At 39.7% G+C, this 26,615-nt stretch overlaps 1 protein-coding gene across 9 annotated transcripts in view; it reads right to left on the reverse strand.

The window, feature by feature from the left end:
- Positions 1-26,615, reverse strand: part of HIRA (histone cell cycle regulator) — a 105,974-nt gene that overhangs the window by 42,503 nt on the left and 36,856 nt on the right. For all 9 annotated transcript variants that reach the window (XM_077160334.1, XM_077160336.1, XM_077160335.1 and 6 more), the window contains 4 exons: positions 25,225-25,452; positions 24,296-24,381; positions 19,718-19,915; positions 17,412-17,573 (listed from right to left, as the gene is read on the reverse strand). In XM_077160334.1, the coding sequence (XP_077016449.1) occupies positions 17,412-17,573; positions 19,718-19,915; positions 24,296-24,381; positions 25,225-25,452 (674 nt within the window). The remainder of the gene's footprint in view (positions 1-17,411; positions 17,574-19,717; positions 19,916-24,295; positions 24,382-25,224; positions 25,453-26,615) is intronic.

The raw sequence follows: 26,615 nt of genomic DNA on the forward strand, positions 1-26,615 counted from the left end.
ATGGATCATTCTCCAGGATAGACCACATGTTGGGCTACAAAAGAAGCATCAATAAATTTAAAAAGATTGCCCCAAGGACAAACAATGCAATTTGCATCACACCGTACAACATGCTTTCACTGCGCAGGCAATGTTTAAATTAAAGAAACAATAACCAAAAACAAAAAGCAAAAATCACAAACCAGTAAACTAATCCCAAAGCAAGCAGAAGGAAAGAAATGAAGACTAGAGTAGAAATAAATGAAATTGGGAACAAAAAAGCAATAGAGAGAATCAACAAAATTGTTAGCTAGACTGACAAAGAAAAAAAGAATGAAAACGCAAATGAATAAAATCAGAAATGAGACTCGGAACATTACTAATGACCCCACAGAAATACAAAAACTAATACGAGGATATTATGAATGTCTGTATACCAGCAAATTTGAAAACTTAGATGAAATGGACAACTTTTCAGAAACACATGAACAACCTACAGTCTGTAAAAGAAACAGAAGACCTCAACAAGCCAATCACAAGTAAGGAGGTTGTATTAGTCATTGAAGACCTCCCAACAGAGAAAAGTCCCAAACAGATGGTTTCACAGGTAAATTCTACGAATCACTCCAGTAAGAATTAATACTAATCCTGCTCAAATTCTTCCAAAAAACTGAAGAGGAGGGAATACTACCTAACTCATTCTATGAAGCTAATATCACCCTAATACCAAAGCCAGAAAAAGATATAACAGAAGAAAATTACAGAACAATCCCTCTAATGACTACAGATTTAAAAATTCTTGCAAAATACTTGCAAATCTAATTCAACAGCATATTAAAATAATCATACACCATGATCAAGTGGGTTGTATTCCAGGTATGCAAGATGTTCAACACAAGAAAATCAATTCATATAATATACCACATTAAAAATCAAAGGGGAAAACCTACATGATCATATTGATTGAAGTGGAAAAAGCATTTGACAAAATCCAGCACTCTTTCTAAACAAAAACACTCTGAAGGATAGTCACAGACAGAAACTTTCTCAATGAAAGGTTATATATGACACAGAGGACATATATGAAAAACCCACAGCTCACTGGACTCAATGGTGAAAGATGGAAAGCTTTCCCTTTAAGATCGGTAAAAAGACAACCATGCCCACTCTTACCACTGTTATTCAACACTGTACTGGGAGTTCCAGCTATAGCAATTAGACAAAAGAAAGAAATAAAAGACATCCAAATAGGAAAAGAAGGAGTAAAACTTTCAGTATGCAGATAATATAATTCAGTACTGAGAAGGTCCTGAGATATTTACAAAAAGCTATTAGAGCTAAAAAATGAGTTCAGCAAAGTGGCAGGATACAAAACTCAGTATCAAAATATCAGGAGTGTTTCTATACATTAGTAATAAGCACTCTCAGGAGGACATCAAGAAAAAACTTCACTTACAATAATAACTACAATAATCAAATACCTAGGATTAATTTAACCAAGGATGTAAAGGACCTATATTCAGAAACTACAAAACACTGCTAAAAGAAATCGAAGAAGACCTAAATAAAGGGAAGGATATTCTGTGTTCAAGGATCAGAACAGTAGTATAGTTAAGATGTCAATTCTATCTAAATTGATTTGAAGAGTCAATACAATCTTAATAAAAAATAAAAATTCTAACAACCTACTCTGAAGAAATGGAAAAGCCAATCATCAAATTTAATCTGGGAGGGCAGGAGGCCCTCAATAGCCAAAACTATCTTGAAAAAGAACAAGGTTGGAGGACTCACATTGCCTCATTATAAAGCATATTGTAAAGCTACAGTGGTCAAAACAGCATGGTACTGGCATAAAGATAGACATACTGATTGATGGAACCCAATTGAGAATTCAGAAATAGACCTGTGCATTAATGGTCAATTAATTTTTAACAAGAATGCCAAATCCACTCTACTAGAACAGAACAGTCTCTTCAACAAATGGTGCTGGGAGAAGTGCATATACATATATAAAAGAATGAAAGAGAACCCCTATCCCACACTTTACAGAAAATTGAACTCAAATGGATCAAAGACCTAAGTGTAAGACACAGACCATAAAACCCCTAGAAGAAAATGTAGGGAAGCATCCTCAGATCTTGTGGTAGGCAGAAGTTCCTTAGACTTGACATCCAAAGCACAAGCAATGAAAGAAAAAATATATAAATGGGACCTCCACAAAAAATGAATACTTTAGTGCTTCAAAGGACATTGTCAAAAAAGCTGAATAAGGCAGCCTACTCAATGGGAGAAAATATTTGGAAACCACATATCCGTTAAGAGTTTAATACCCAGATTATATAAGGAAATCCTACAACTCAACAGTGAAAAGACAACCCAGTTTAAAAATGGGCAAAAGACCTGAATAGACATTTTTCCAAAGAGGAAATATAAATGGCGAAAAAGACCAGGAAAAGATGCTTAACACCGGTAGCTATCAGGGAAATGCAAATCAAAATCACAATGATATAATTTCACACCTACTAGAATGGCCATTATAAAAAAAAAAAAAACAAAAAACAACTACAAGTGTTGGAGTGGATGTAGAGAAACAGGAACACTGATTTACTGCTGCTGGAAATGTAGAATGTTGCAGCTGCTTTGGAAGAGACTTTGGGAGTTCCTCAGGAAGCTAAGTATAGATCTGTCATATGATCCAGCAATCCTGTTACTAGGTGTGCACTCAGAAGAACTGAAAGCAGGGACACAAACAGACATCTGTTCACCGATGTTCACAGCGACATTATTCACAATTGCCAAAAGATAGAAACCACCCAAGTGTCTATCAACCTGTGAATGGATAAACAAAATGTGGTATATACATAAGATGATTTTGCAGTAAGAAAGAATGAAGTCCTGAAGCATCCAATGACACTAAGAACCCTGAGGACATATGTTGAATGAAATAAGTTAGATGGCTAGGAACAAATATTGTATGATCTCTCTAATATGAGCTAATTACAAGTAAACTCATAGAATTAAAATCTAGAATATAGTTTATCAGGAAAAACAATGAGGGTAAAGAACAGGGAGTGGATGCTTAATGTGTGCAGAATTTTTAACTAGGTTGAATTTAAATACTGGAAATGGAAAGAGGTGACGACAGTATAACATGGTAAGTGTAACGAACAGAACTGAATTATGTAATGTGATGGGATCGAAAAGGGAGGTTTAGAATCACGTATGCCATTAAAAGGAAAGCTAGAAAATAAAACAGGGGACTATATAACACAGTGAACCCTGTGTGATCATGATTGTGATTAACAATATAAATATAAAAATGATCTTTCATGCAAATGTTCTAAGAAATGATCATGATGGCGAATATGCAACTATGTGATGATATTATGAATTACTGATTATATATGTAGAACGGAATGAGCATATATTAGAACGTTTGTGTTCCTTATAATTTTTTTTAAATTAATAAAAAATTGAAAAAAAAAGATCTTTCATGAACTAGAACAAATGTACATCACTACTTCAAGGAGTTAGTGTCAGAATTATACATTGGGAATTGTACCCATTACAAACTATGGACTATAGTTAGCAGAAATGTCTTAATATTCTTTTATCAATAGTAACAAATGTACCACACAAAGACTAAGGGTCAATAATGGGGTTAAGGTATATGGGATTTTTTTTTTTGAGTAATGAAAATGTTCGAAAATTGACTGTGGTGATGAAAGAAAGCACAACTATGTGATGACATTGTGAACCATTATTATATACTTTGGATTGAGTGTACAGTATGTGATTGTGATTGTATGATATTTCAATAAAACTGCTTAAAAAAAACAACAGAAAATAACAAGAGTTTGGGAGGACTGAGAGAAACTGGAATTCTTGTGTTTTGTTAGTGGGAATGTAAGATGGTATAGTGTTGTGGAAAATAGTTTGACAGTTTGTCAGAAACTAAAACAGAATTACTATACGAATCATCATGTCCATTTGTGGTATATACCCAAAAAAATGAAAGCAGGGACTCAAGTGGATACTTGTACACTAATGTTCTAAGCTTGTACACCAATGTTATAATGCTAATAATGTTCTATTATTAACAAAAGTCAAAAGGTGGAAACAACCTAAGAATCCACTGACAGATGAATGGATAAACAAACTCAGGGGTTTGTATATGTATAAAATGGAATGTCATGCAGCTGTAAAAAGCAATGAAGTTTTGATACATGCTACAACATGGCTGAACCTTGAAAACGTTATGCTAAGTGGAATAAGCCAGACTGCAAAAAAGTAGTATGCTGTATTACCTTGTCTGTATTATCTAGAATAGGCAAATTCAGAGACAGAAAATAGAATCATGGTTACCAGGGGCTGGGGGTGGCGGTGGTGGGGGGGAGTGATGAATGGGGAGTTATTTCTTAATGGATATAGAGTTTCTGTTTAGGATGATGAAAATATCCTGAAATAGAGAGTGGTGATGATTATAAAACATTGTGAATGCTCCTAATACCACTTAATTGTAACTTAAAAATGGTTGAAATGGTAAATTTTATATTATGTACCCTTTTCACATGCAAAGAAAGTTAAGCAGACTTCAGACCAAGGAAAATTATCAGCATTAAAGAGGGGCAGTACATAATGACATTAAGGCCTAGTCTCCAAGGAGACACAATAATCCTTAATGTGTATGGTCCATACAACAGAGGGTCAAAAAACATGAGGTAAAAACTAACAGAACTTTAAGAATAAAACTTTATTACAGCTGGAGACCTCAACATTCATCAAGAATCACTGACTGAACCAGAAAGCAGAGAATCACTAACGACACAGTTGTACTGAACAATACTATGAATCAACTATATTTAAATTTATAACTATTTTATCCAACAACAGTAGAATATGTACTCTTTTCAAGCTCACATGGAGCGTTCAGACTACAAGACAGACTACAAAGTGCTGCCATAAAACATACTTTAATACATTTAAAGGAACAGAAATTATACAAAGTATGGTCTCACACCAAAACAGAATTAAACTAGAAATCAGCAACAGAAAGATAGAAAACTGTCAAATACTGTAAATTAAGAAACACATTTCTAAATAATACAAGGGTACAAGAAGTCCTGAAGTCAAATTAAAAAAATATTTTGACCTAAATGAAAATAACACTATGGATTGTGAACTTATCAAAACTTGTGAGGTGTAGGAAAGCAGTGCTTAGAGAAAAATGTATAGAATTGAATGAAATATTACAAAAGAAGAAAGATTTAAAATTAATAACAAAATTTCCTCTTAGGAAACTGGAAAGAGCCATACAAACTTAAAGTAGGCAGAAGAAAACAATTACAGCAGAAATCAATGAAACTGAAAAGAGGAAACCTAAAGAGAATATCAACAAAACCAAAGCTGTTTGAAAAGATCAATAAAACTGATAGAACACTAGGAAAGCTAACCAAGGATAAAAAGAAAGAGAACTCAAATTACTGATATCAGAAATGAAAGGGCCATCACTACTGATCCCATAGACACTGAAAGGAAAGAAATGAATATGACACCTTATGCCCTTAGATGAAATGGACTAATTCCCTGAGAGACACAATCCAACAAAACTGATGAGAGGATAAACACATCATCTAAACAAATATTTAGCCATTAAATAAAATGAATCAATTGATAATCTTCTAAAAAGGAAGCATTAGACCCAGACTGTTTCACTGGTGTAATGCAACAAGCTTTCAAGTAAGAAATGACTCCAATTCTCTAAGATCTATTCCAGAAAATGGAACTACAGGGAACACTTCCTAACTCATTCTATGTGGTTAGTATTACCCTAATACCAAAACTAGATAAAGATATTACAAAAAAGGAAAACCACAGACCAATATTCCTCATGAACATACATGCAAAAGCTTCAACCAAATCAAATCCAACAATGTATAAAACGAATTATAAACCACAACCAAGTGGGATTAAGTCTAGGTATGCAAGGTTTATTCAATATTTGAAATCAACGAATGTAAACAATCACAACAAGAAGTTAAAGAAGAAAAATCATATGATCGTATCTAAAGATTCAGAAAAATCATCTGAGAAAATCCAGAGAAGTCCCCCCTCACCACTCCTATTCAAGACCATACTTAAATCTTGGCTAACACAGTAAGACAAGACAAGGAAATAAAAGGCATACAGATTGGGAGAGGAAAAAAAGTACCTGTTCACTGATGAAAATCCCCCCAAATGGACAAACCACTGGAAACTAATAAGTGGTCGTGTCAGGGTTGCAGAATACACAGTTATCATGCAAAAGCAGGGTGCATGGATGGTTCAGTGCTAGAATGTTCACCTTCCATGCAGGAGACCCACGTTTGATTCCCAGATCACACCGCGCTCCCACCCAGCCAAAACACCGTCAACTGCTTTCCTCTATTCCAGCAATGAACAAATGTAATTTGAAGTTAAAAACACAATACCATTAACATTAACACCAAACTAAAATAAAATACTTAGGTATAAATGTAACAAACGTGTATAAGATATATATATGAGGAAAACCATGAGATTCTTATAAAAGAAACCAAAGATCAAAATAAATGGAGAGATATTCCATGTTTCTGGAAAGGAAGACTCAATACTGTTAAGATGTCAGCTCTTTGGAACCTGATCTATAGATTCAAACAATCTCAATCAAAATTCCAGCAAGTTACCTTTTGGATAGTGACAAACAGATTCTAAAGTTTACATGGAAAGGCAAAAGACCCAAATAGCTAACACAATACCAAAAAAAAAAAAAGTCACAGGACGGATACTATGTGACTTCAAGATTTACTATAAAACCACAGTAATCAAGACAATGTGGCACTGGTGAAAGAACAGACAAATAGGTCAGTGGAGCTGAACAGACAGCCCCAAACAGACACACACAAATAAAGTCAACCAATTTTTGACAAAGGAACAAAAGCAATTCGATGGAGAAAGGATACTCCTTTAGACAAATGGTGCTGGAATAACTGGAAATCCTCAAAAAAAAAAAAAGAATCCAGACACAAACTTTACACATGCCACAAAATTAACTCAAAATGTATCACAGACCTAAATGTAAAATCTAAAAATAACGTTTCTGGAGAAAAACAATGGGAGAAAGTATAGGTGACCTTGGGTTTGTGCTGAGTTTTAAGGTACAACACCAAAACCACAATTTGTGAAAGAAAAAATTTTTAAGGTGGGCTTCATTAACGTTAAAAACTTTGCTGTGTGTAAGACATTATTATGAGAATGAACATAAAAGAACTTTTAAGATGTAACAATAAGAAAACAAACAACCCAATCTAAAAAATGGGCAAAAGATCTGAATGGACTCACCACTGAAGAAAATACGCAGATGGCAGAAAACATATGAAGTTTCAACATTAGTGAATTGCAAAATAAAATGAGATACCACCGTGAAATACTCATTAGAATGGCTAAAATCCAAACCACTCACAGTACCAAATGCTGGTGAGGATATGGAGCAACGAGACCACTCATTCATCACTGGTGGGAATGGAAAGTGGAATAGCTGCTGGCAGCTTCATACAAAGTGAAGCTCACGATTACCATATGATCCAGCAATCATGTCCCTAGGCATTTACAACAAAACCTGCATACAGTGTTTATAGCAGATTTATAATTGTCAAAAACTAAGATGCCCCTCAACAGGGATAGACAAACAGTCATACAATGGACTATTATCCAGTGATAAGTAATGAGCCAACAAGCAAGAAAAGACATGGAGGAACATAAATGAATATTGTTAAGTGAAAGATGTCAGTCTGAAAAGGCTATATACTGTATGTTTCCAACTAGATGACATTCTGGAATGGACAAAACTGTAGAAGCAATAAAAATGTCACAGGTTACCAGGGCCTCAACGGGGTAGTAGAGAGGGATGACTAGGTGAACACAGTAGACAGAGTGGTGAAACTGTGCATAAGGTATGGTAGACACATTGCATTCTGCAGTTTTTGAAACCCACAGAATTGCACAACAGAGTGAAGCCTAATGTAAACTTATAGACTTTAGTTAATAAGTAAACAAAAATTACAAAAAATTAAAAAGCAGGGGAATAAATCTTTCGTGGAGTGTGATAATGGAACTGTGATTATGTCAGAGAACATCCTTGCTCTGAGGAGCCGCCTGTCATGGTAGGAATGAGAGAAATGTCATCACATCTGCATCACATATGCTGTAGAGTAAGCAAGAAAGATGGCAGAAATTGGTGAATCCTAGATGAAGGGTACACAGGTGTTTCACATTCTTCCAACTTCGTTGAAAGTTTGAAAGCATTCAAAATAAAAGGCTATGGAAAAACTCCACTTACAATTTCCTGCTGAAGTAGAAGCACTGTCAAGTGTTCTGAGCACTTCCTTTCACTTTTCCATTTGTAAACTGTATGTTTCTTTGGACTGATGCATGTACATACGTTCATAAATATGTACGTATCTATTTCTGGAAACAGCTGTACTGAGATACAATTCAACTATCATACAATTCATCCACTTAAATTGTCTAATTCAATGGTTCTTAGCATATTGGCAGAGTTGTGTGTTCATCACACAATCACTTTTAGAACATTTTCATCACCTGAAATGAAATCCCATACTTTTAATTATCTACCTACAATTCGCCCAACTACTCCAGACTTAATCAACAACAAATCTACTTTATGTCCCAGTATGTTTGCCCAGCCTACACATTTCATACAAATGGAATCACAGAATGTGTTTCTTTTGTGACTGGGTTCTTATACTTAACAAGATGTTTTAAGGCTCAGTCATCTTGAAGCATGTATCAGTACTTCACACCTCTTTATGGCTGAAAATATTCCACTGTATGGATTATTTATTTAAAAATAAATACATACAAACATTATTTATCCATACTTCAGCTGATAGACATCTGGGCTCTATCAATCTTTTGTCTGTCATGAATCATGTTGATATGAAGATCCATGTAAGCTTATTTTGGACATTCAATTCTCTTGGGTACATAAAAGCTGCCAGGTCAAATGGTAATTCTATTTTTAGCTTTTCGAGGAAATTCCAGACTGTTTTCCAAAGTGGAAAAGTCCTAGCAGCAGTTGGCATATTCTGCCAACACTTACTACTTGTCCTCTTGATTACAGTCATCCTGATAGGTGTGAAGTGGTGTCTGACTGTAGTTTTGATTTGCATTTCCCTAATGACTAATGGGATGCCGAATGTGAATTCTGGGCTAACTGAAAGCACGTCAACTTTGGAGAAATGTCTGTCCAATTAGTTTTCCCATTTGTTAGCTGGGTAAGTGTTCTTTATATATTCTGGACATTAGATCTTTATCATAAGTAATTTCCATTATAATTTCTCCATTGTGCAAGATGTCTTTTTACTTTTTTTTACTTTTTTGATAATGTACTTTGAAGCACAAAAGTTTTTAATTTTGATGAACTATTTACATAATTCTCCCTCTGCTGTTCGTGTTTTTTGTCTCATGTCTAAGAATCCACTGCCTGGTAGAAGATCATGAAGATTTACCCCAATGTTTTCTCCTCTTGGTTTCAGCTCTTATATTTAGGTTGTTGATCTATACCGAGTTAATTTTTGTATATGCTGACAGAAGTCCAACTTCACTCTTTTGCATGTGGAGTTCCAGTTGTGTCATCTGTTGAAGAAACTCTTCTTTCCCCACTGAACTGATGTGGCACCTATGTTGAAAATCTACTGGCAATAGATGTGTACGTTTATTTCCGGACTCTCAATTCGGTTCCATTGGTCTATATGCTCATCCCAGGCCAATACCACAGTTTTCATTACTGTACTTTTGTAGCGCGTTTTGAAATTGGGGAATGTAAGTCTTCCTATTTATTTCAAGATTGTTTTGAGTATTTGGGGCCTCCTGTAATTCCATACGACTTTGAAGACTGGGTTTTCTATTTGTGCAAAAAAGAATGTTGGAATTTTGATAGGGATTGCACCAAATAGGTACATCACTTAGGTAGTTCTGACATCTCAATAATATTAAATCACTATCACAACACTGGAATATCTTTCCATTTATGTAGGCCTTTATTTTCTTCCAGCAATGTTCTATAACTTTTTATTGTGTCTTTCATTTCCTTGCTTAAATTTATTCCTAGGTACTTTATTTTCTTAAGATGTTTTGTAAATGGAAATATTTTTTTAATTTCCTGTTTTGATTGTTCATTACTATTACATGAAACACAAATGATTTTTATGAGATAATTTTGTACCCTGAAGTTTTGCTGAATTTGCTCATAAGCTCTAGAGGCTTTTTTTGTTTCTCCTTTGGGATTTTCGATATACATGATCAAGCCATCTGCAAATATGGAACTTTTTTGCTTATTCCTTTCCAATTTGATGTCTTTTACTTTATTTTCCTGCCTAATTACTCTGGGTAAAACTTCCAGTACAATGTTGAGGATCAGTGGTGAAAGTGGGCATCCTTACCTTTTCCCTTATCTTAGGGGAAAGCTGTCTTTCACTGTTCAGTAGGATGTCAGCTCTGGGATTTCCATAAATGCCGTCCTATATGTTAAGGAAGTTCCCTTGTATTTCCAGTTTTCTGAGTCTTTTCTATCATGAATGGGTGTTGGAGTTTGTCAAATGCCTTTTCTGCATCAACTGAAATTATCATTTGGTTTTGTTCTTCTATTTATGGGATATATTACATTTATTCTCATGTTGAACCCCCTTGCATTCCCGGAATCAATCCCAATTAGCCACGTAGTATGACTCTTTTACACACTATTGGATTCAGTTTGCCAGTATTTTGTTGAGGATTTTTCACATCTATATTCACAAGGGATATATGTGTCTGATATTTTCTTTTCTATGATGTCTTTATATGGTTTTTATATCAGAGAAATGCTGGCCTCATAGAATGAATAAATAAATGTTTCCTCCTCTTCTAATTTTTGAAAATTTAAGAAGGATTGGTGATTAATTCTTCCTTAAATGTTTGGTAGAGTTCACAGGGAAGCCACCCAGGACTGGTCTTCTATTTATTGGAAGGCTTTCAATTACTTAGTCAATCTCTACTAGTTGTAAATTTGTTGAAATTTTTCATTTCTTTCTGTGTCAATTTAGGTAACTATAAAAGTCTCCAGGAATCTGTCCATTTCATATAGGTTATTTAATCTGTTGGCTTACAGTTGTTCATAACATTCTCTTACAATTCCTTTCATTGCTGTAAGGTCGGTGTAAAATTCCATTTTCATTTCTGATTTTATTTTTCTTTCTTTCTTTTTTTTTGGTCAGTCTTGTTAAAGGTTTGTCAATTTTGAGAACCACTTTTTGATTTTATTGATTATCTGTTTTTTTTCCAGTCAATTTCATTTATCTCTGGTCCACTTATATTTCCTTCCTGCTGCTCTCTTTAGGTTCAGCTTGCTGTACTTTTTCTCCTTCTTCAAAGTCTGAAGTTAAGTTATTGCTTTGAGATATTCCTTCTTTTTTACTGTTGGTATTTACAGCTATAATTTTTAGTCTTTGTACTATTTTTGCTGCATCTGTAATTTGCTTGTGTGTCTTCATGTTTATTTGTCTCTAAGTATATCCAATTTCCCTCATGATTTCTTCGTCCCACTAGCTGTTTATTTATTTATTTTTAAATTTATTTCTCTCCACCTCTGCCTCAGGCTGTTTATAAGCATGTTGTTTAATTTCATATATCTGTGAATTTTCAGTTTTCCTTCTTTTATTGATTTTCAGCTTCATTCCACTGTAGTCATTTAAGATTCTTAGTATGATTTCATTTAAATTTATTGTGACTTGATTTGTGGCCTAACATATGTTCTATTCTGGAGAATGAGCCACGTGCACAAGAGAAGACTGGATATTCTATTATTGTTGGGTGTGATGTCCTACAGATATCTGAAAGGTCTATCTAGTTTAGAATGTTGCTGAAGACCTCTATTTCCTTATTGACATTCTTTTTTTTTTTTTTTTTTTAAAGAAAGACAGAGAAGGAAGGAAGGATAGAAGGAAGGAAGGGAGGAAGAAAGGGAAACATCTTTAAACATTTTCTTATTTTATTATATTTTGTTTGTTTGTTTGTTTTTTACATGGGCTGGGGCCGGGAATCGAACCGGGGTCCTCCGGCATGGCAGGCAAGCACTCTTGCCCGCTGAGCCACCGCGGCCCGCCCTTATTGACATTCTTTATAGGTGTTCTATGCATTATTGAAAGTGATATATTGAAGTTGCCAACTCTTCTTGAAGATACAAATATTTTTATAGTTAACATATGGAAATCGTAACCACTTAAAATGAATATCTTAAGTTAGCTTATCCATAGGCATATAAAAAAAAAACTAAGTAATCATTGTAATGTCTGTTTGTAAAATATGTTTCATAAACCAATTTAAAATTAAAGCAAAGAAAAAAATTTATACTTACAGATATCAGTTACCTGAACTCTAAATATTACACAGTATCTTAAATACCATTTGATTAGCTGTCAAAATTGTATGCGTTCTCAAAACATCAAGTAAAAAGTAATTACAAATATCAACTTTGCTATAATAGTGAGCTATGTAACCAAATATTTTCAAATTTTTTATTTCAGGAAAAGTCACCAAGTATTCTTGTAGAAGTTTCTATTTCTCCCTTCAATTCTGGCACTGCACTGTTTGCTTCAGTACCTTTTTGAGTGCTGTTGTTAGGTGCATAAATATTTATAAATATCTGCTTGGGGTACTGTACATTTTATCAATATATAATACCCATTTTTGCCTCTTAAGACAGTTTTTTACTTAAAATCTATTTAGTATGACAATAATATTAGCTACCCCAGGTATCTTTTGCTTACCACTTGCATGGACTTTCTTTTTCCATCCTTTTACTTTCAAATTCTTTGTACCCTTACATCTAAAGTAAGTGCTATGTAGATAGCATATAGACGGATCCTGTTTTTATTATCCTGCAAAACTTTCCTTTTTAATAGGAGAGTTTAATCTATTTTTTCCTGTATGTTTTATATTCCTCAATTCCTCTAATACGGCTTTTCTTGTTTTCTGTTCAGCTGATTTTTTGATGTGCACCATTTTGATTTCCTTCTTTCTCTTTTCTACATATTTTAAAAGTTATTTTATAAGGTTTATTTTCAGGATTATAAACAACATCTTAAACTTACAACAATCTGATTTGAACAATATGAAGCTACTTCCTAAGTATATGAATCCTCTGTTCCTATATATATATATATATATATATATATATATATATATCCCTCCTCTTTAAATTGTTATTGGCACAGATTAGATCTTTACACATTTGTATACCTACTAACATGGATGTAAAATTACTGTTTCATGCATTTGCCTTTTAGATCACACATAAAAAATAAATTACAAACCAAACCAAAATTTGGGGACATTATTTCCCCCAATATTTTCTTCTGGCCCTTTCTGTCTTCTGGAATTCTTATTATTCATATGCGGGCACACATGATGATGTCCCCACAGGTCCTTCAGGCTTTTTTCTGTTTTAACAATTCTTTTTTTTCTACTTCTCTCACTGGATAATTTCAATTGTCTGATCTTCAAATTCACTGACCCTTTCTTTTGCCACTCAAATCTGCTGTTGACTCCCTCTAATCAGTTTTTCATTTCAATTATTGCACTTTGCAGTTCCAGGATTTCTGCCTGGTGCTTTCTAAAATAATTTCTACTGATATTCTTTCTATTAATTTACTGATTTTGTTCAGATATCCTTTTCTTAATTTCCGTTATAATTGTTCAACTGTTTGTCCGTGGTTTCTTTTAGTTCTTGAGCATATTTAAGATAGGTGGTTTAATGTGTTTGACTAATAATCGTAATATTTGAGTTTCCTCAGGGATGGTTTCCATCAAATTCTTTTCTGATCCTGTGAATGGACTATACTTCCTTGTTTCTTCATACGATTTGTAATTTTTTTGTTAAGAAAGGACGTTCTGAGTATTATTTTCTGGTAACTCTAGAAATCTAACTCTGCCACTTCTTGGGGATTGCTGATTTTTCACATTAAGGACTAGAGCTATTTGTGACTTTCCCAAATTATTTTTCTTCGGTGTGTGCTCCTTGTTGAGTGTGGTCACAATGAAGTTTCTGTTCCATAATTTCTATGGCCACCCAGTGACCTGAGTAAAATTTTCTTAAATGTATCGCTTTCAAAGGTGAAAGGTTAAAAGAAAAAGAAAAGATATTGTCCATTTATACAATGGCAGAGAAGCTTTCAGCCTCTGGAGGTTGACCAGTGACTATCCTCTCTACTGGTTCCCCAGCGATATGTAATCAAAACACACAGCTCGATATCTGGAGGACAAGCCCCTTACTGCCCACTCTTGACACTAGTAAGCTGCCCTTGAACTATTGGTTTGCTCCTTTGACTGGGCCATATTTTCAATTTTCTGAGCGTGATCCGTTATCTTCTGCTGGCGTCTGGGCATTTAGTCAGATTTCCCTGGGTGTTGGACCCAACAGTTTGAAAGATTTTTCTGTGAAATCTCTGGGTTCTGTTTTTCTTATCCTGCCCAGTAGGTGGCGCTCGTGGTACACGTTTGTCTGCGGGTCCCACCAGTAAAAGGTGCTGTGGGTCCTTTAACTTTGGAAAACTCTCACCGTGGGGGAGGTTCGCCAGCCGAAGCGGCTTGGACGAGTGCCAGCCGGCCCCAGGATCCGAATGCGGGGAGGGTCGCCGGCCACCGCAGCCTGGGAGAGTGCCCCTTCGAATCTCGCTGTCGGCCTGGGGCGCCAAGTGTGGCGGGAGTGCACCAGCCGCCGCGGCCTGGGAGAGTGCACCGTTCCCAGCTGGACCGGGAAGTCACGTGGCTGGAAGGGACCCCGGTTACCGTTCTCCGCGGCCTGGGGATCTTCGATCCAATTCTCCCAGCTGGTCCGGGGGGCCGCGCGTGGGGGTCGCCAGCCGCCGCGGCTTGAGGGGACCGCCTGTCCACTTCTCCCAGCTGGCCTGGGAAGGAGGAAGGGAGGGACTCCGGCCACTTGCTGCCCCGGCCCGGGGAAGCCCGCGCCCCTCAGCGATCTCACCGGAGCGGGTTCTCCCAGCCAGTCAGCTGTTCCAGGATGGGGTACGCTGTCTTTTTTATCTCTGTCGTGGCTCCGGGAGCTGTTCTGTATCGTTTCTACTCCCCTAGTAGCTGTTCTGGTGGAGGAACTAAGATCCGCGCGTCTTACTAAGCCGCCATCTTCTCCAGAAGTCCACCAGTTAGGTTTTTTCTAGTTCACTCGCTCTTTTTCATAGCTTGACTTTATGCTGGTGTCTTAGTTCCAATCTCCTAGTGGCTTGGACCCAAGGCCTTGTCTTTAATCTACGTGTCCATTAAGCCTCATGTTTTTTGGTGACCAGGTCAGTAATTCCCCGGCCCAACACCCATAGAGCTGCCCTGTTCACTGCTGTTTTGTTCATTCTTAGCTTTTGGCTCCTGGGGACTTTCTTTTGAACTGGTCATGTATTTAAGGGTATAACTGGTCATGTATTTAAGGGTTATGTGTTAAATATAATCTGGCATTTCAAAGTGTTTAGCAGCAAAAAGCTTTTCAGATTTGCCCTATCGCTGGACACAGAAATTGGTAGCTAAAAAGATCACATCAAATACTTTTATATTAAACCAAAGATGATTACATTGCAAAGTTGAATTCAAGGTCCACACCAAGTTCTAAGATACCACACCTGACTTTAAGGGAGCTTCCACACATACAGACTTCCGTGATGCACATATTCCCCTTTGCTTTTAGGGGATCTTAGGGGGAAATTCTGAGGATCCCAATATTGTGCCACATGAGGAGTCTGCTGGAATTTGTCAGTAACAAGAAGCAGAATGCATGTGTCGAAAAGGCTGACTCAAAGGAGAACAAAACTGCCCAGACAAGCAGCTGAGAGATCATGAGCAAAGCCCTGGGGACAGCACACTATAGCTTTAACTCCGAGACTGTCCACTGCAAGAACAGATCTCTTCTCAAATTCTTCCTTATTGGACTCCTGCTGGCTGTGTGGTTGCTGTGAGAGATTCTTTGATCAAAATCTCTGATGCTAATGGCACCACAGGCTGGTGTGGTATCTCCACAGGGCTGCTAGTCCCTAGCTAGTCCCTAGCTGCCTCGCAGTAGGATGAAACCTCGAGAGGACGGCACTCAGACAGACATGAGCACCTGGAAGGAGGTGGCCAAGCCCATCCCTTACTTTTGCTAGCTCCTCATTCAGAATACTACAGTAAACTCCCTGGTCTGGCAGGAAGCAGGGGCACTGATAGGATGCAAAGAAGTTGGGTGCAACGGGGTGCTTTCTGCTTGCAGAGTTTACACACATGACCTTTGGCTGGTTAAGAAGGAGCCTCTCCTGCAACTCCATGAATTAAAGGAAGGGTGTATGGGTGGTGTCATGGTCAGGTTCATGTGTCAACTTGGCCAAGTGGTGGTACCTGTTTGTCTGGTAGGGCAAGTGCTGGCCTGTCTATTGCAATGAGGACATTTCATAGAATTAAATCATGATCATGCCAGCTACATCCACAGCTGATTCCATTTGTAATCAGCCAAAGGGGAGTGTCTTCTACAATGAGTAATGCTTAATATGATCACTGGAAGCCTTTTAAGGAGGATTCAGAAGAGACAGGCTCTTACTGTTTCGGCCAGCGAGGCTCTCCTGTGGAGTTCGTCCAGACCCTCCATCGGAATTGTAGGCTTCACAGCCTGCCCTGCGGATTTTGGACTCTGTGTTCCCATGATCATGTGAGACACTTTAATAATCTTCTATTTGCGAATGTTCCCTGTTGATTCTGTTTCTCTAGAGAACCCTAACTAATACAGGTGGTTCAGTGTTAGAAATCTCACTTGCCAAGAGGGGACCTGGGTTTGATTTCTAGCCCATGCAACACACCCCCACCCAAGAAAAAAGAGAAATAATGACTACATCCTACATGAACTGGTTGTTATGTGCCACGGGAGGTACTGAGAAGGAACAAGTAGCAGTGAATAAGTAGGCTAGAGGTGTACCTGACTTTACAAAGACCCCACCTAAATCACCTTTATCACATCTCCCTGCCTCCCAGTCAGTTTCTTAGTAAAAAGTCAGCATTTTCATAGTGTATCAGTATTAGAATCATTCATATCTTCAGCCATTCTCTTGCTTCTCTTCTTGCCAAACTCTGGTCTCTAAACAAGTACACTGTTTCCAGCCCCACCTCTGCATTGACAAGCCCTTGTGCCTTCGCCCTCATTATTGTTCTTTTGCCTGCTGTGTGCGCCCTCCCCCAGAGCTGCTTCCAGACGTCCTCCCAATTGAAGCAGCCTCTCCTTTCTCCTCAAGCCCTACCATAGGCTTCTTGGTGGTAAAGCGGATGTTGTGCGCTGGCCCTGCCTCTGCACCCTCCCCACGCTCTCTGGGGCCCATGCAGCCACCACCTACCTTTCGACGGCCGTGGGAGTCACACCTGTCAAGGCAGGAGCACCGGACGTGGCTTTGGATCGCTCTGTGAATCGGGAGTCAAATGCTTTCATAGGTTCAATCTTGGACGGGGTGGTTAACACGGAGGGTGATGACGCAGCAGGAACAGAGGTAGCATTCACACTGGGGGTGTTGGGGTAAAGATGAGAGCACATCAAGCAGAATCCGTCAATGAATTGGGAGTTCAGAATTTGTGGTAGTTGGAGTCAAGCAGAGGGGACAAAAATACCAAACCTCTATCAACACACAAAAAAGTGAAGGAGCAATCTATTGTTCCTATTTATTTAATATTTTCACACGTTAAAATTCTAGAAGCGTGGCTACCTGAGGTCACAGGCAGAGCATTCACGTTTGCCCCTTTGCATTGTTTGGACAGCTTTTGGGGATAACATGAGACCTATAAAGTGATTCTTACAACCCTTTTCTTTTCTTTTTTTTTTTTTTTTTACATGGGCAGGCACTGGGAATCGAACCTGGATCCTCTGGCATGGCAGGCGAGCATTCTTGCCTGCTGAGCCACCGTGGCCTGCCCACAACCCTTTTCTTTAACCATACTGCCCCAAAACAACTTGAGTATAGCATCTCTATCTAGAACCATTTCAACCACCAGCCTTTCTACAACCATGGGTCTGACAAAAAAAGCATGTCCCCCCCCCCCCCCCCCCGGAGTTCTGAGCTATTGTCTATTCCTGCCTTTATCCTTAGTTGAGCCCGCTTTAGTCTTGGTGGTCTCTTCCATCTCTCACTTGGACAATTCCAAAATTCCAGCACCCTCCTCCAAATGTTCACCCCAGAGCCACTGCCTTCTATTGCATAAGAAAAAAAATGTCTAGCTTCTCTCTATGCCCAAGGTCATCTCATATCCTTGGTCGTCCTGCTGACCTTATCCAGGCTAAACCTTCCCACTGCCCAGCCTATGCACCCAAACCCACACCAGACACTGGACAGTTGTCCCAGACAGCCCTCTCCTCTACTCTTTAATCTGTGACCACGAAGTTCTACAGGGCCAACCTCCAAAACATTTCTCAGATCTGGTACTGTCTGTCCTTCCCCCCAGACCGACGGAGCCCAGGTCTTCATGTTTCCTCTCTGGATGGGTTAGCTTCCCAAGTGGAAATCCTGCTCTACCTCCTTCTCCTCCAACCCACTCTCAAGCCTCCTTACAGCAGTGACACATCTTTCTTAGTACACACCCCATGGCCGTAAAATCAGAACCTAGAAGGAGGCTACAGTAACAAGATCCCATTTCCACCAATGCAGAATCTCCTGTAACAGTACCAGCTAGGTACCAGGGCATTGGCTAAATGTGGACACTATTGCCTGCTGGAGTGATCTTCCAAAATGTAAGTCCCAGAGCTTTCTGTGTCCATCCATGGTTTCAGAGTACCTGCTTGAGCACAGAGGCTCAGCCTTTCCCCTTTTCCTGCCACTCCCCAAGGACTCTGGGCTCTGCTTTGGCAGCTGTCCCTACTCTCCACTCGTTCCCCTGTTGCTTTTATCAGCCCTCTGGGTGAGGTATTCCTTTGAGAAGTCTTCCTGAGACTTGTTCACCCTCACACCACTTGGATGGTTAGCTACTTCTGCCCAGAGGATCTCAGGAACTATCCCCACAACCTTTTGGTTGTGCCTTCTCCCACCAGCCTATACATCCCCCGAGAACAAGGGCCACTCAGTCAATCCCCTGTGGATGCCTGGGCCCTGGTACAGTGTGTAATGTACAGCAGATGCTGGATGAATGTTTGCTGAATGAATGAATAGGTCCTGGCTCTTACTCATGCTCACCTGGTCCTTTCTGACTTCTAATTTGGCTTCCAGGTAAGGGGTAGTGAAGACACGGGCTTTCTGGGTGAACCTAATTTTGAGTGTGGCGAGGTAAGCCTGTGCCCCAGCACAGGAGCATCCTGGGTGAGATGAGGTCAGTGTGGCGAAGCTTCTGACAAAGTCACATTGGGACCCAAGCCCCAGAAATGGCTCCCAGGCAGTGTGCCCACCCTTAGTAGTCCAATTCTGCCATGTATCTTTCCTCCAGAATCTCAGTGTGGGTCAGCTGCGACACCCGCTTTGGGAAGTCCTCATGGCTGTGTGCAGCAGAGACTCACCTTGACAAGTTCCTAAATTCTGAGCAGCTCTCATCTGAATCTTTTTCGTTCCCCCCCCCGCCCCCAAAGGGGCCACAAACTACAAACAGAATTAAATTTTCTGTACCTGCAACCATGCCCAGACCTGAACCTTCCCAAGGACAGAACCAAGCTTTAGCATCCACTAACCTGTCTTTACTGACAGATTCGCCTGCAGGCTTGGTGCCAGCTGCTGCCACAGGTTCTGTGGAAGGCTTTGAGGCTCCAAAGGAGTTGGGGGTATTGGAATCCAGTGGCAGTAGCTGTGGATTGCTGTGAGAGGAAAGCATGGTACCCGCCAGGGACCCGGAGAGTGGGATGCTGTTAAAGAATGCCGTGGAGAAGTCCCTGTCACAAAGCAAGAAAGAAAAGTCATCTTCAAAAATTAACCACATCAAGGACTTGATAGGTTCTAAATAACTTTTTTTTTTCTTTCTCGGAAAAAAAGGCAATACATTTTCCTAGCTGAAAATTTGGAAAGTTACAGAAAAGCAAAGAGAAAATTAAAATGACTTGATAGAATATATTTAACCTAATCTAAGATGCTATTAACTATGAGATATGCTAATACCTTACCATTAAGAAAGAAAAAAATGCTACCAATTTCAACAGATACCATTGATTGAGGAGATGCACTTTGATTCAGAGGTGTTAAATGTCAAACATGTGTCCTAGAATTGCTGTGAACTGCAGTATACAGAGAGCTCCCCTTTCATTGATGGTTGTGGGGCTCATCCCTGGATAGGTGTACTGTGACTTCCCCAACCAGCCTCTACTGAGGAACAGCCAGGCTGCCCCCCAGCCTCTTCTGCAGCAGAGGCTGCTGCAGCAGGGCCACCCCACACTGCAGTTGAAGGCTGAGGGCCCTGGGCCAGACCACCCAGTTCTAACACTTTTGCCACACACGAGCTCTGTGATGCTGGGTGCCGGAAATATCCCGGACCTCAGCTCAGGTTCCAATCTGCTAAGCCCGACGTCCCGAGACCCTCCCCACGGGGTCACTCTCAGGACTAAAGTAGTTAATGCAGCATATGCTTAGAACAGAGTAAGTGCTCAAACATGCTCACTATCACAAGTCATTACAGCTGTCATCGTGTGGGATGAATTCCAAAAGTGGACTTCTAACAGCAAATGGAATGATTCCGGATAACTATTTCTAAGGACCCTCCTTAGAGGTTTAACCAATTTACAAGCCATGTATGACAATGTTTACTTTCTTACACACTCACCAAGTTTTATCAATTTCTTGATATTTTCCAAATTGTCAAGTGAACGATCGTATCTTAACATGGATGCAAGATGGAATATTTTTCATATAAAAACATTCGATCCTTTTTGTTAACTGTTTGTTCATATCCTTCATCTACTGTTCTATTTGGTTATTGATCTTTATTGTTGATTTATATGACTTCTTTAAATATTAAGAAAACAGTTCTTTATATGAGTAGGAAGTATTTTTGCCAGGTTGGTGTGTTCTGACTTTTTACAGTGGTTATCTTTCCTTGCAAAAAAATGTTATTTTTTACTGGTTCAAATTTTGTAACTTGTAGAAAACACCTTTTATCCCTGAGATTTAAAAAAAAAATTCCTCCATGAAATCTTTTGAAATTTGAAACAAAAAGATGCAAACAAAAAAGTTAAACATTAAATCTCTGAACTGTCTAGAATGTATATAAACTGTAAGGTAGGGATCTAACTTTATTTCTGGAGGGCTACAAGGAAGTACCAACTCCACTTATTGAATTAGCTATCGTTTCACCACTGATGTGAAATGCTATCTTTACAAGCCTCTAATGTATGTGAGCTCGTATATTTGGTTTCTCTATTATATCCCACTGCTCTGTGGATTCCTATGTCAATACCTGTTTCAATTATAGCTTGTAAGTTTAAAATCTGGTAGGGTTAGTCTCCCGATTAACCTACTTTGTTAGAAAATTTTCAGCTATTCTTGTTTTTCTACTTGAACTTTAGAACCAGCCTGTCTGTCCCTGAAAATTCTTGTAGTTATTTTTTTGGCTTATGTTGGAGAATTGACATCTTTATGATGTTGGAACATCCCAGCTAATACATCATATGCATTTTTAATTCTTTCTTTGAGTTTTAAGTCTCTCAGTAAGGTTTTAAGATTTTTCTTCCTAAAGATCTTCCACATTTCTTGTCACATTCTAAGTATTTCATTTGTGAATGTGATATTTTCCTTTATATCTTCTAACTGGCAGTTGGTATTACTTGATCTCATTATAATGGCTGTATCAGCTACCTTATTGTCTTCTTTTATTGTCAATGGTAGTTTTTCCAATTGATTCATTTGTAGCTCATATCACCTTTAAATGATGATTTACTTTACCTCATTGAACTTTTAAAACTTATTCCTTCTTTTGACTAAACTACAGAGGCTAGACTTTTTTAAAATTTTATATCTATAAGAGTAGATATTTGTTTAGTGTTTGCATTTAATCTGAAATGAGACAATTTACCATGGTAAGAAACCATCCATCTACTCCCATTTAATTGAGTTTAAATCTCTTAAATTCTTAAGATATTGAATTCTATTAGCATGTCTTTTAAGCATCTATGGAGATCATGGTACAATTTATTTCTTTTGGTCCATTAATATATAGAACTAAATGAACAGTTCCAAAAAATTTGAACCTCCTTGCTTTCCTAAATAAACTTTACTTGGCCATGGGGTATTAGTCTTCTAATATACTGTGAGATTTTGTTTGCTACTATTTTATTTAGGATTTTATACTGATATTCAGAAGTGAAACCTGACCTGTAATTTACATTCTATACTTTCCACGTTTTGACCCTAAAAATTGTGTTTGACTCATGAAAAAAAGATTTGCAAGCATTCTTTCTTCTTCTATGCACTAGGACATGTGAAATAGCAGTAGAGTTATATGTTCCTTAAAAGTGTGGTAGAATTTCCCTGTGAAGGCTTCTTATTCTGGTGGCTTTTGAGGGGTTAATTCTTTGACAATGTCTTCTATAATAATTCATTCAGTACAGATATTCTTCAGTTTTGGTCATTTTACTCTCCTTAAAACATCCATTTTCAAATATACTTGCCCAGTCAGCAGTTTCATCCTTTTGATTTACTCTTTATCTGTATTTCTCATTTATTTCCTGTTTGAATATTTGCGCTTTTTTGGTTTCCTTCTGGATGCACCAAGCTAATAATTTTCCTATTTCATTGTTATTTGTTTTAAAAAGGGAATTTGGAGAGTGAAAAAGCTGCTAAGACCAAAGGAATCAAGTTCTGGTGCTAGAAATATGCATCCTAGAAAGAAAGCTGGCTCCAGGCCATATGGGAGCCACCTCCACCCCTATCCCCTCCCGCAGGGCCCAGCAGTGTTCAAAACACCCACAAGTTTGGTCCCACTTGGTCCTAACACAGGGGAGGCAGGAGGCACTGCCCTCTAGATTCACAATGGGAACAAAGCTTGGTCAGAGGAAAATCGCTGTTCTGGGAGGAGCAAGGAGTCCTGGAATTGGCTTTGCCCGATCAGGTTTCTGCCCTAAGTGCCCGCACAACTAACAGGAGGATATTGAGCCAGCATATCCTATGATTCATGTACTTCTCAGTTTTCAAGGAAGACTTGGGAAAACTTATGGATGAAGACTTCCAAAGCGTGGAGGACTACCGTATGTGATTTCCACAAAGTGCCTCTTGAGACCCTGAGCGGATGAGCTGATGAATGTAAAGCCCAAAGTGAAAAATCTTAGTAACGGGGGTCTGGTTTGTTTACATGGAGCCTATTTCCTTTGAACCAACACATACTGTTTTGGTTACACCCAACCTATGCAACAGAAAAGGAAGCCTGACTATGGACAATGAAACAACAGCAAATGGTGAATGAGTCCACTTGCCCTTCTCCACCCCCCACAAGGAAATGTGCTTCAGGACCCCACCCTCCACTGAGCAATTCCACTTCTGGGAATTATCCCAAGGGAACAATCACAGATGTGCTCGAAGACTCATTGACAGTCATGCAAAATCGGGCCAAAGCCCAGAGTCCAAGGGTAAGGGGCTGGGTACACAGACCGCGGGGCTGTCACAGGATGGGCATCTAGATAATCAGCAAGCCAAGGCTTCAAAGGACAATTTATTATTAAAATGGGTGCAAGGTCAAGACACAGTAATAAGTGGGGAAAAAAGGAGGTTACAATACATTAGGTATGACCACACGGTACACACACACACACACACACACACACACACACACACACACACACACAACCCCTAATGGAAAAAACGCTGGAAGTAATACCACTAACAGTGGTTGTATCTGAGGTTGGATTATGAGTTACGTTTATGTTCTTTGGGCTTTTACTATTTTCTGAAGTTTCAACAATGGCAGTGTATTACTATAATAAAAAAAGTTCTAAAAGTAAAAATAAAATATCAGTTTGCTCTCTTGACCTAGTGTGTTCTCCAATGTGCCACAAAAATTCACCCACAACTGGGAGTGAGGAACACCCTGTGGCCCTTCAGCCTGCCAGGTCTGAGACCTTGCCCACCACCCCTCAGCATGAGGAGAGCAAGTGCCAGAGCTCTGTGAGGAGCCAGTGGGAAGCCAGTGCAACAACCTCGCTTTCAGATGCTCTGGGTTCAACAGTCCAAGAACCTGAGGAGACCCTGACCGTGAAAGTGCTGGCTGGTAAAAGGAGACAGGGAGACCTCCTCAGAGAAGGTCACAGAAAGCTCGGAGAATGAACAAATACCCAGTGTCCAGCTGTGCTATGCAGAGAGGCGTGATTCTTCTCCGACCATCTGCTGTCCGAGTCTCCACTTGTTTCTTTAAAAGATTCTGGCAAGGTAGAATGTCAAAAATGAGTGGAAAAGTTTCTGTCAATTACCTCCATATGTCAAAAAAAATATTCTAACTGCCCTTGCTATAGCCTTTCTGGGACAGCTAAACTAAGCCACCCAATTAAAGGAGTATTTTTTTTTAATCAATTTCCTGCCCTTTAAAGAACAGGACATGATGTTCCCAATTTAACCAGTAACAAGCAACTTCCCCTTGATCATCACTACCTCCACCTAGCAAGTTCCCAGGCCATGTTCTTATCTTTAAGCAGGTGATTCCAACTGTTCCTTAGTCTCAGAGCTCCTTTTCCCACTGAAAGCTCAGACAAGAAGTTCTCAAACCCACATTACATCCAAATCACCTGGGGCAGGTGGCACCAACCTACACAAGCTTCTGGAGAGGGTTTAAGCTCCCTGGGTGATCCCAACACTTCCAATTCAGCTGCTGTCCCATCTCCAAGCCTTCCCCCTGGTAAAATAGGGGCCTCCAGAGAAGCACAAAGTCTAACATAGATGAAGGAGGAGCCCACACAAGTTTCCTAAGGGCAGAGCCTGAAACCCACAGTTCTTAGTATCTGGTGTTTTCAAGAAACACCAGCAGGTGAGGCTCAGAAGTTCCTCTGGGTTCCTGGAGTGAGGAGGTGGTGGATTAAGGGCGTTTTAGGCCAACCCCTGGCTCAGGCAGCAGAGGGCAATGGTCCTACAGGCTTGACACCCTCCTCGCAGGAAGCAGCCCATTGCCACTTGTGACCATGCCCCCATCTCCACAGTTCACTGCCTGCTCCTCTCTCCTCGGGCCTGGCCATGTACCCATGCTTGCAGTGTCCCCAGACTGAGTCCTCACCTTCCTGATGTCCTCTAGACTTTCCCCATTGACCACGCCTGTGACTGAGGCAGTGGAGCCCGTCTCTCTCGCCACGGCACTCTTCTGATCCAGCTGCTGCTGCTGGTGCTGCTGTTGCTGTCTCCGCTGGTACTTGAGCATCTCAGGGTTCTCAATGACAGCTGTGGAAAGCTGGGCCTCAGTCATGATGGCCAAGCTTTTTCCGTAAGTGGATTGGTGAATATGGCTCTGGAGGAAGGAGAAAGGCAAAACAAGCTACACGTGATCAGCAGCATGGTGAGACTCTGGTTAGTGGGTGGGCTGCAGTGGAGGTTTTTCCAGCTCTGAGAGCAAGGGGTCCCAGAGCCCTGGTTGCCACCCTATTCTGCTTCTTATTGAAGAGTCAACTCCGGAGAAGCCTGTACCCTCCCTGGACTTGAATCTACATCTGGGGATGAAAGCAAATGAGATAACTGACATTGACCACATGGTCTGGCACAACAAAATGGCAATAAACATGTGCTGAACTGAAAATAAGATGCTCAAATTGTTAACTTAAGGCTCTTAACTCTAATGCTCTTCAGAGATAAAATACTGAAATCAACGGTGTGCATTTAGCATCCTTGTTTTCAGAAACCAGCTCCCACATGGTTGCAGGTCCCCATGGAGCTGATGATAGTTTCTCTAGGGCAAGGGAAGGTGGGGAACAGCAGACCTGAGGGATGTTCTTCTCTGGCACAGTCCCCACCATACCCTCACCTTTCTGAGCATGGCCTCTTCATCCTATACTCCCTGGTCTCATTAGTTCTGTGCTGTACCAAGCTGATAGGAACCCCACAGAGGCAGGGATAGTGCCTGCAGCATAGGTAGTACTACCATCAGTAAAAGGGTGATGATGTGCAAATAGCCTAGGTAGTGTTCTGTCAGGGAGCAAGGACTGTGGTTAACAGGGAAGAGGATGCTGGGGGGTTCTAGGAACCCTGCAGGTTCTAGCATGCCAGAATGTGCCCCAGACCTTCCCCTTCTTGCTACTTTGGCTTCTGTCCCCTAGAATTTGTAGCCCAAATCCAGAGTTTGCCTGATACTTCCCTAGTGTTCTTCAAATGCAGGGTCTCTGCCTGTCACCTGGACAAGGGCAAGCCTAGTGGTGTTACACAAGCTCCCTCTGTACCTCTCCAAGCCGGGGCAGTGTGCAGTGGCCTCAGGCCACCTGCTTGGCAATGACAAGGTAGGGAGAAGCCTGAGACCACCGAGGCCCCCTTCTGTGATTGAAAAGTGACTGACTGTTATACATGCTGGGGGCAGTAAACATAGGAAACCCTTGCCCTGAGGGTTTATGTCCTGGGGGAGAACCACTCAGGAACTCGAGAGAGAGCTTCCCTGAGCAGCAGTACTGTAAAGGGGAGAGATGC

The sequence above is a fragment of the Tamandua tetradactyla genome, chromosome 5, assembly GCF_023851605.1.
Source record: "Tamandua tetradactyla isolate mTamTet1 chromosome 5, mTamTet1.pri, whole genome shotgun sequence".
Lineage (NCBI taxonomy): Eukaryota > Metazoa > Chordata > Mammalia > Pilosa > Myrmecophagidae > Tamandua > Tamandua tetradactyla.